The sequence below is a fragment of the Podarcis raffonei genome, chromosome 16 (genome assembly GCF_027172205.1).
Source record: "Podarcis raffonei isolate rPodRaf1 chromosome 16, rPodRaf1.pri, whole genome shotgun sequence".
NCBI classification, from domain to species: Eukaryota; Metazoa; Chordata; class Lepidosauria; order Squamata; family Lacertidae; genus Podarcis; species Podarcis raffonei.
Genome location: NC_070617.1, coordinates 9545112 through 9554965, shown reverse-complemented (window position 1 = coordinate 9554965; position 9854 = coordinate 9545112). Strand labels below are relative to the sequence as shown.

The 9854-nt window shown below is 49.0% G+C and overlaps 2 protein-coding genes across 4 annotated transcripts in view; one reads left to right on the top strand and one right to left on the bottom strand.

The window, feature by feature from the left end:
- The window catches only part of SLC50A1 (solute carrier family 50 member 1), a 266552-nt gene that overhangs the window by 219472 nt on the left and 37226 nt on the right, over nucleotides 1–9854 (bottom strand). The window lies entirely within an intron of this gene.
- On the top strand, nucleotides 37–8813 carry KRTCAP2 (keratinocyte associated protein 2). 3 transcript variants are annotated; one of them, XM_053368437.1, is made up of 5 exons: nucleotides 37–64; nucleotides 2710–2864; nucleotides 6730–6793; nucleotides 6997–7063; nucleotides 8624–8813. In XM_053368437.1, exons 1-5 carry the CDS (start codon nucleotides 52–54, stop codon nucleotides 8742–8744), a joined length of 420 nt encoding a protein of 139 aa, XP_053224412.1. In that variant the 5' UTR covers nucleotides 37–51; the 3' UTR covers nucleotides 8745–8813. The 3 variants fall into 3 exon arrangements, with proteins under 3 accessions (XP_053224412.1, XP_053224414.1, XP_053224413.1); XM_053368439.1 differs by lacking the exon at nucleotides 37–64 and adding an exon at nucleotides 522–825; XM_053368438.1 differs by lacking the exon at nucleotides 37–64 and adding an exon at nucleotides 839–924.

The window sequence follows — 9854 nt, the reverse complement described above, 5'->3', positions numbered from 1 at the left end:
GCTCCGGGCGCCCTGCCTCCCTCTCGCCCCCCCCCCCCGCGCTTTGAAGTGATGGAGGGCGCGTGTGAGTGTGTTGGGTTATTAATAATCATTATTTTATTGCTGGTGCAGCAGATCCCACATGCAGAGCGCTTTAGGGGGAAGGAGAAGCAGTCAAGGGGAGCGAGGGGCAGAAGGTTGATGGGGAGCTGCCAGTCGCCACATGCCATCCTAGGGTGTGGTCATTGGTTGAAAGGCTTTGGTCCTGCTTTCCACAGGCTTTGCATGGGCAAGGGTGCATCTGAGCATAGGCAGAGTGCATTCCCTTAGCTTCTAAATCGGAAGGTGCAAGGTTTCGAGAAGCTGTACATTTTTAATTTATTACTATCGTCGTCGTGTCATTATCGTTAAACTGCAGTATTCGCTCAAGTGACCAGGCCTACAAATGCGGAGGCAGGACTCGAACCCGCGACTTCCCGGGCCTGCCGGCGTTCTCCAGCTCTGGTCCTTTGTTCGCTGAATGCGCGTGTACTCCCCCTAGCGGCCAGCCGGAGGAAATGAAACGCAGCAAAGCCTGCCATGGGCGCCGCCGGCCGCTAGGCGGGGAACGTGGCGCGACGCACGCTTCTCCGCCTCTCTCAGGCGGCGGGGAGTGCGGTGTACGCTTGCGCGGAGGCGCAAATTACACGTCTCCGCTCAGAGCCGCGCCTGCGCGGCAGAGAGAACTCCCTCTCGCCGAGGGAAGGAGGCGCAAGAACGGCGCATGCGCGAGGGAAAAAGGAACCAGGGAACTTTGGTTCAAACCGGGAGCGGACACATCGGAGGGCGCTGCGCGGTGTATTATGGGTAATGTGGCATGGGGGTTGGGGAGGTGGGCGACATGCATGCTCCTGGCCTGGAGAGGGGTGGGCACTGCTGCCAGCCTGTGCTCAGGGCGCCTTGTGGGTGAGGAGCATGGGCAATGGTGGCAGAGCGTGTGCTTTGAGTGCAGAAGGTTCAGTCCCCAGTGGCATCTCTGGGTAAAGCTGGGAAGAGGCCTCCCCGTCTGAAAGCCTGGGGAGCTGCTGCCAGCCTGTGTTGTTGTTTAGTTGTGTCCGCCTCTTTGTGACCCCCTGGACCAGAGCACGCCAGGCACTCCTGTCTTCCACTGCCTCCCGCAGTTTGGTCAAACTCATGCTGGTAGCTTCGAGAACACTGTCCAACCATCTCGTCCTCTGTCGTCCCCTTCTCCTTCTGCCCTCCATCTTTCCCAACATCAGGGTCTTTTCCAGGGAGTCTTCTCTTCTCATGAGGTGAGTATTGGAGCCTCAGCTTCAGGATCTGTCCTTGCAGTGAGCACTCAGGGCTCATTTCTTTAAGAATGGAGAGGTTTGATCTTCTTGCAGTCCATGGGACTCTCAAGAATCTCCTCCAGCACCATAATTCAAAAGCATCCATTCTTCGGCGATCAGCCTTCTTTATGGTCCAGCTCTCACTTCCATACATCACTACTGGGAAAACCATAGCTTGAACTATATGGACCTTTGTCGGCAAGGTGATGTCTCTGTTTTTTAAGATGCTGTTTAAGATGCCAGCCTGTGTAGGCAACACTAAGCTAAATGGACGCAGTATAAGGCGCCTTCCTGTATCGGGGAGGCACTGTCGCTCAGTGGCAGAGCATTGACTTGGTCCTGGGTTCAATCCCCGCCATCTCCAAATAGGCCCCCACCTTCCTCAAACCCCAGAGAGCCACTGTGAATCATCAGGGACAATACTGAGCTCAGCAGATGAATGGCCTGGCTGAGTTGAAAGGCAGTTTCCTAAGCTGAGGAGAGGCTGGAGCTCAGCAGTGGACCATTTGCTTTGCATGTAGAAGGACCCAGTTCCAGTCCCCTGCACCTGTCCAGGTACGGGTAGACCAGGGTCTGGGCACCTCAGACCTGGCATCCAAATGTGGCCCAGCAGGCCCCTATCTCGTGCCCTCAGGCCGTGCCACACTGCACCTCCATATCACACACCCTCACCAGGCCCTGCTTGACACTTTCCTTGAGTGATTTTTGGGCGTCAACTTGTAAACCCAGTTTGAGCGTCAGTTACAGTGGTACCTCGGGTTACATACGCTTCAGGTTACATAGCTTCAGGTTACAGACTCCATTAATCCAGAAATAGTACCTCGGGTTAAGAACTTTGCTTCAGGATGAGAACAGAAATCGTGTTCCGGCAGTGCAGCGGCAGCAGGAGGCCCCATTAGCTAAAGTGGTACCTCAGGTTAAGAACAGTTTCAGGTTAAGAATGGCCCTCCGGAACGAATTATGGTAAGTACTTAACCTGAGGTACCACTGTACTAAGTTTCAGGGGCAGCAAAAAAAGCGGGGTTCGTGGCACAAAAGTTGGGACACCAGTTTGGAGTCAATTAGACAATGTTCGGTTTTGGGCTATACCTGTGGCCCCCAGTTTGAGCATCAACTACTCAGTTTGCGGGGTGGGGTGATAGAAAACACAGGGTTCACAGCACAAAACTAGCACAAAACTCTGGCACCGGTTTGGAGTCGATCGGCCAATGTTGGGTTTCGGGTATTAAATTGTCACCCCGGTTTGCTGTGTCAGTCAGTTTGGGGGGAAGGCAGCACAAAGCGTGGGGTTCATGGCACAAAACAGCCTGAAAATGTCATGCTCACGTATTAATGGCGCTTGTCCTTAGTGCTCCTGCCAGCAGAGGCGAGTGATCCCTGTCTCTTTCTCTCTCCCCAGCTGTCGGCACGGGTACGTCGTTGGTGCTTTCGTCTCTCCTGTGCCTCCTGCTCTTCACCGGGATGCAGATGTACAGCCGCCAGCTGGCATCCAGCGAGTGGTTGACCATCCAAGGGGGCCTGCTGGGCTCTGCCCTCTTCATCTTCTCCCTTACCGTATCCTCCTACGTGCAGCACTGCTTGGGCATTTTCAGCTGGGCTGGGGCTGTCAGAATGGGATGGGGTCAAAGGGGGCGCCCAAAGGCATCAGCTGATCCAGCAGGAAGGTGGCACATAAAGGGCTGCAGCTCAGGAGGTAGAGGGTCTGCTTTGCAGGAGGTCCCAGGCTCCATCACTGTCATTTCCAGGTAGGGCTGAGAACGTTCTCGTCTGAAACCTGGGTGTTTCGCTGCCAGTCAGTGTAGGCACTACTGAGCTAAGAGGGGCCAGTGGTCTGAACTGCAACTTCTTCTTTTTTTCCTTTTCTTTTTTTTCTTTTTTTTCTTTAAACAACTACATATAAATAGTTATAAGAATTTTCTATAATGACAACAGATATTGATTTTAGTGTAGTGCCTAAAATTTTTTATCTTAATTTTAAACTTTTTTTATGAACGGCAAATACCTGTCCTTGTGAGTTGTGAACTGTGTTATACTACTTGTGGTTTGTACTAGTCCGCTGTTTTATTTGATTTGTTTTGTTGTGTTGTGTTTCATGATGGGCGTAAAGCCGAATAAACATTTTGATTGATACATATAAATATAGGCAACCAAAATTACAAAGGAAAATTCCTTAATAGTAATGAGAAAAACTAAAAAAACCTACAAAAAATATCAAAGTACATGATACAGAACATAAGCAACTATGGGAAAGATAAAAGAAAAGAAAAAAGAAATCTATTTTACACTTCCTTCAAGCTCACAACAGATCGTTCTTCTTATCAATTCTCTCTATCTGCACTCCAAAGGAATTCCTCATCTTGGTATCAGGGAGCATTTCTCTATGCGGTATCATTCTAAACATCACCAGGCCTTTCTTGTTGAGCCCTTGTCCCCTAAATAATTATTTAAACATTCCCATTCTTCTTTCACCAATTTTTTAGGTTTATGTCTTATTGCATCTGTCAGCTTTGCGAGCTCCAAGTACTTGCACAATTTGACTACCCATTCCTCTTCAGTCGGTGTGTTTTTATCTTTCCAGTGTTTTGCCACTATAACTCTTGCTGCTGACGTTGCATACATAAATAGCCTAGTTTTGTTTTTGGGAATAATGAACTGCAGCTTCTTACAGTCCCTGTGTTATAAGTGGTTCAGCCTCTGCTTTGCAGTGCAGAAGGTTCCCTGGCATCTTCAGGTAGAGCTAGGAGAGGCTTTTGCCATTTTCTTCTAAATGTTTTATTTCCTCAAATGGTGCTGCAGAAGTAATATTGATTAAAATACTAAATATAAATTAACTGACTCACCCACCCCCAGCTTGAACGCTGTTTTAAAACTCAGGTTACATTTCTTGGAAGCGCAATATATTCTACAAATAGCATTGAGGATCTTTTTTAAACATAAAATTCAAAATGCTATTTTTCTAGAAAAAGAGGTGCCAGAATGCAGCGTGAACACCTCCTTTGTTCTCTTAGAATGGCAATGGTGCCCACCTGAGAGGTGCCAGAACTGAATTTCAGTGAAAAAACCCCTGATAATAATAGTAACAATAATAATACAGTGATACCTCAGGTTACAAACACCTTGGGTTACAAACACTTCGGATTACAGACTCTGCTAACCCAGAAGTAGTACCTCAGGTTAAGAACTTTACCTCAGGATGAGAACAGAACTCGAGTGGCAGCAGGAGGCCCCATTAGCTAAAGTGGTACCTCAGGTTAAGAACAGTTTCAGGTTAAGAATGGACCTCCAGGACAAATTAAGTTCATAACCAGAGGTGCCACTGTACAGTGGAACCTCGGTTCTCAAACGTCTCCGTTGACGAACGTTTCAGAACCTGAATGCCAGAAACCCGGAAGTAAATGCTTCCGTTTTCGAACTCGCTTCAGAAGCCGAACACCTTGTGTGTTTTTCAGTTTTCACCATTGAAATTGACATTCTCCCTTTGCGCCTCAGTTGTCGAACATTTCGGAATTCAAGCGATCTTCAACAACCAAGGTTCCACTGTGATTAAAAAAAACAATGTTATTATTTGTACCATGCCCCAGCCACTCTGAGTGGCTTCCAACAGATACAAAAGCATAATAAAACATCAAGCATTAAAAACTTCCTAATTATTATAATAAATAATACTAATTTTTCGTTCACAGCGTTCATTGTTTTCAATAACCTGTGATCAAAACGCTCCAGCTACAAGCAATATATATTACAGATTGCTTTACAGTTGGAGAAATAGAAATAATTCCTTGCAAGTAACGTTGGGACAATACCCTTATTTGGGCCGAGAAGTTCCACAACAAAATGTTGCAGTAGAGGGTGCTTTTGTTTAGGAAGCCAGCCAGCTGTGCCTTTCTCTGTAATACTCCATTGTGCTCCCTCTCCCACCCAGTTTTCCATTACCCCCCCCAACAGTAAGCCAGTCATCTGTGGTCGCTGAGCACACACAAACCTCAGAGTTCCCTCAGGCCTGCTGATCCCTTCCTCTTCCGTGTAGGTGGCGTGACTTTGACTATGTAAAAAGATTGTCACTAACCACCTGAACTTTGGAAATAGAGGGAATCACATGAAATGACATCAGAAACGTGTAACCACATGCTTTCAATTCCCCCAAAACCATTAACCCTGCCTGAATCAGCTTTCTGGAGAAGTTGGGAGGGTTGGCTTTGTTTTTTACTAACCTCATTAAAAAGGTAAAGGTAAAGGTGGCGCTGTGGGTTAAACCGCTGAGCCCAGGGCTTGCCGATCAAAAGGTCGGCGGTTCAAATCTCTGCGATGGGGTGAGCTCCCGTTGCTCGGTCCCTGCTCCTGCCAACCTAGCAGTTTGAAAGCACGTCAAAGTGCAAGTAGATAAATAGGTACTGCTCCGGCGGGAAGGTAAACGGCGTTTCCGTGCACTGCTCTGGTTCACCAGAAGCGGCTTAGTCCTGCTGGCCACATGACCCGGAAGCTGTACGCTGGCTCCCTCGGCCAATAAAGTGAGATGAGCACCGCAACCCCAGAGTCGTCCGCGACTGGACCTAATGGTCAGGGGTCCCTTTACCTTTACCTTTAAAGGACCCCTGACAGTTAAGTCCATTCGTAGACGACTCTGGGGTTGTGGTGCTTATCTCGCTTTATTGGCCGAGGGAGCCAGCGTTTGTCCGCAGACAGTTTTTCCGGGTCATGTGTAGCATTATCCCTATTGCATCGCCAACAGATACCTTAGATAGCCCTTTTTTAAACAAGTGTAATGTTCAGAAAAGTAATTAAAACCAATAAGCTAAAAACCAGTTTAAAACGCTAGACGACTTTCGACACATCTAGATTGTCTTGCTGAAGCAAAAATCTTTTTGGTGGGTGCTGAAAAGAGCACAGCAAAGGGGCTTGCCTAGTGTCAAAAGCCAGGGACTTCCAACACGCAAAGATCGGTTTTTACAAGTGTGGAACACATGTTATGTGGCACCTGCAATCTTGCAAGCAAACTGGGAATTTTTATTATTTCTTAAATTTGTATACTGTACAACCCTTTGTCCACAGATTTCAGGGAGGTTCACAACATTTTCTCCCTGGCCTGCGCTTCTGGGTGAATGGTTCTACTTTGGCTACGTAAAGATGGTAGACCCCAGATCTTGTCCATTTAGCACGAAGAAGCTTTCTGGGGAACTTGAAAGCTTACACATTTCTGACGTTTTCCCTCCGTTTAGCCTGAAGATGCTTTCTGGAGAACTTGGAAAGCTTACGCATTTCTGACCTTCCACCTCAATCTCTCTTCTTTCCAATGACCAAGCAGTGAGTGACAATCTTTATGTAGCAATAGAAGGGAGAGGATCTGTACGTCTGCAACGGGGGGGCGGGCTTCTCACTTCCCTGACATGTCAGCAAATGTTTTCCTTGACTTGAAACCCAGGCCTTCAACAACCTTGAAAATTTGATTTTCGGCAAAGGATTCCAAGCTAAGATCTTCCCTGAAAGTAAGCTGAACGGATTTAGGGTGATCATTTTCTTTTCAGAGAGGTGGGGGGCTGAGAAATCGGCTGGCTTGTATGTAGCAGCTGGTGGTTGGCTGATATGGGGAGGGTTTGGGGGGGGGGTTAGGGCGGGGGTTGTTTACAAAATAATAATTTCTCATCCTTTTTTTTCCCCTTGCCAAAACGCACCTCCTTTTCCTCCGCAGTTATTACCTGCCTGCTGCTGGCACTATTTGCTTCAGGGCTGATTCATCGGGTCTGCGTCACCACCTGGTAAGAACGGGGGATTGTGTCCCAACACACACACACACGTCGTAACAGATCTGGATTAAGGAAATCCAGCTTGCATCACATCTGAAGCTGCTGACAGGGCCAGATCAGGGGCAGAAGCCCCCACAATGAGCAGAGCAAGCAGGAAGACCCCCAAAACACAGCCGATTGAAACAGGAACGTTGGAAGCCGCCTTATACTGAATCAGACCACTGGTCTAACTCAGCATTGACCACACTGACTGGCAGCAGCTCAAGCAAGGGCTGCCAGGGACTGAACCGGGAGTCCTTCTGCTCTGTTGGCGTCCTCTCCCCTAAAAATAAAGCAAGATTCTAGTCCCCAACGTTCTGGAGCAAGGGCTGGTTTAAATAGGGAGCCGCCTGACCTTGAGTGAGCAGATTCTCCATCAAGGTCAGTGTTGACTGCACTGACTGGCAGCTGCTCTCCGGGGTTTCAGGCAGGGGGCGTTCCCAGCCCTACCTGGTTTTAACCTTTAAAGCCCTATACGGCCTAGGACCCTCGTACCTACAGGACCGCCTCTCCTGGTATGTCCCACAGAGGAACTTACGGTCTTCAAACAAAAACATCCTGGAGGTCTCAGGGCACAGGGAGGTTAGGCTGGCCTCAACTAGAACCAGGGCTTTTTCGGCTGCGGCTCCAGTCTGGTGGAACGCTCTGTCACAAGAGACTAGGGCCCTGCGGGACTTGACATCTTTCCGCAGGGCCTGCAAGACAGAGCTGTTGCACCAGGCCTTTGGTCAGGGCACAGCCTGACCCCCTCCTTTGGCAGTCTTCACAGAACTTTAGCCTAATGGTTGCCATCAATTTGAGTTGAATTAATTTTAATGAAATGATTTTAGAATGTTGTATTATTTTATTGTTTTTAGCCGCCCTGAGCCTGGCTTCGGCTGGGGAGGGCGGGATATAAATAAAATTTTTTATTATTATTAATATTACCTGGAGATGTCAGGGATTGAACCCAGCACCTTCTGCATGCAAGGCAGATGCTCTACCACTGAGCCATGGGCCTTTCAAAGACATTGTTACACATCTGCAGACAAGCAGCTCTTCCCTCGCAAAAGCTTGGACTCCTCCCTGGCTGTTGGCCGTGCTGCTTGGGGGCTGATGGGAGTTGGAGTCCAACAAGTTCTGCAGTTTCCCATAGCTCTGGTTTAGCAACATCGCCTCTCCTCTGGCGGCAGTCGGGGCTGATCGTCAGAGATGCAAACCTGGGTGCGGGGGTCAAGTCGGTCTGTCTGTAAGCTAGCCCACCGCACAACAGCAAAGATGTGCATTTGCCGGCACACCCACTTTTGCACGTGGCCCCCGGGGAAATTGCTCAGAAGAGAATGTGGGCCTCGAGGGGGGAAAGATTCCCCACCGCGGAACTAGGGAGCCGAGCTATGGAAAGGGAGGAGGGCCTTTGGGGTGCTCTCTGCGGGCCACGCCCCTTCCTCACAAGCCACGCCCCCTCCTTTGCAAAGCAGATGGTCTAGCCTTGAGCCCTTCCCTGCGATCCAGTCTTCCTTGCAGCCCACTTACCCCTCTGGCTTCTCTTCCCAGTTTCATCTTCTCGATGATCGCCCTGTACTACATCAACAAGATCTCCTCCACGCTGTACCAATCGACCACACCGGTGCCTGTGGTTGCCAAGACTGTCAGTAAAGGCAGGAAGAGGAATTGAAGCGGAGGACCATCCTCAGCGCAGTCGGAACGGCCAATAAAACATTTCCTTTTTTAAAAACAAACAAGACCGCGTCCTCTTCTGAGTTTGTTATTTCAGATAAGGATGAGGGGGGGGAGTCTCCGCCCCAATGTGCTTGCATTCCAGAACAGGTGTGGGGAAGCTTTGCCCCTACAGGTATTGCTGTGCCAAAAACCCTAATAATAATAATAATAATAATAATAATAAAAAATTATTTGTACCCCGCCCATCTGGCTGGTCTTCCCCATGCCTGGTCATCTCAGCCATGCCACCAGCAGCTGATGGGAGTTCAGCAATATCTCGAGGGCAAAGGACTGTCCCCCTGCGTCAAACCTGTAAGTGCATTTGGCACATGATCCCTGATTGGTTGGGACATGTGTCTAGGACAGAGATGGGGGGACCTTCAATCCTCTAGGTCAGGGTCCCCCAAACTTGGGTCTCCAGCTGTTTTCGGACTACAACTCCCATCATCCCTAGCTAGCAGGAGCAGTGGTCAGGGATGATGGGAATTGTAGTCTCAAAACATCTGGAGGGCCGAGTTTAAGGAATCCTGCTCTAGGTGTTGCAGGACTACAATTCTAATCAGCCCTGAACCATCGGCCATGCTGGCTGGGGGCTGATGGGAGCTGGAGTCCAAGAACATTGTTGAACTACAACTCCCATCAGCCCCTGCCATTGGCCACATTTGCTAGGGCTGATGGGAGCTGCAACATCCGGAGGGCCAGAGGTCCCCCACACCCTGCTTGAGGAAAACGACACAACTTGGGAAAGGGAGCAAAAGGGAAGCACATGGGGAAGCAGGGAAACTAATAATAATAATAGTAGCCCACCCATCTGATTGGGTTGCCCCAGCCACTGGGGAGCTTCCAAAATATATAAAAACATAATAAAACAGTCCACATTAAAAGGCTTCCCTATACAGGGCTGCCTTCAGATGTCTTAGAATCATAGAATCACAGAATCATAGAGTTGGAAGAGACCACAAGGGCCATCGAGTCCAACCCCCTGCCAAGCAGGAAACACCATCAGAGCACTCCTGACATATGGTTGTCAAGCCTCTGCTTAAAGACCTCCAAAGAAGGAGACTCC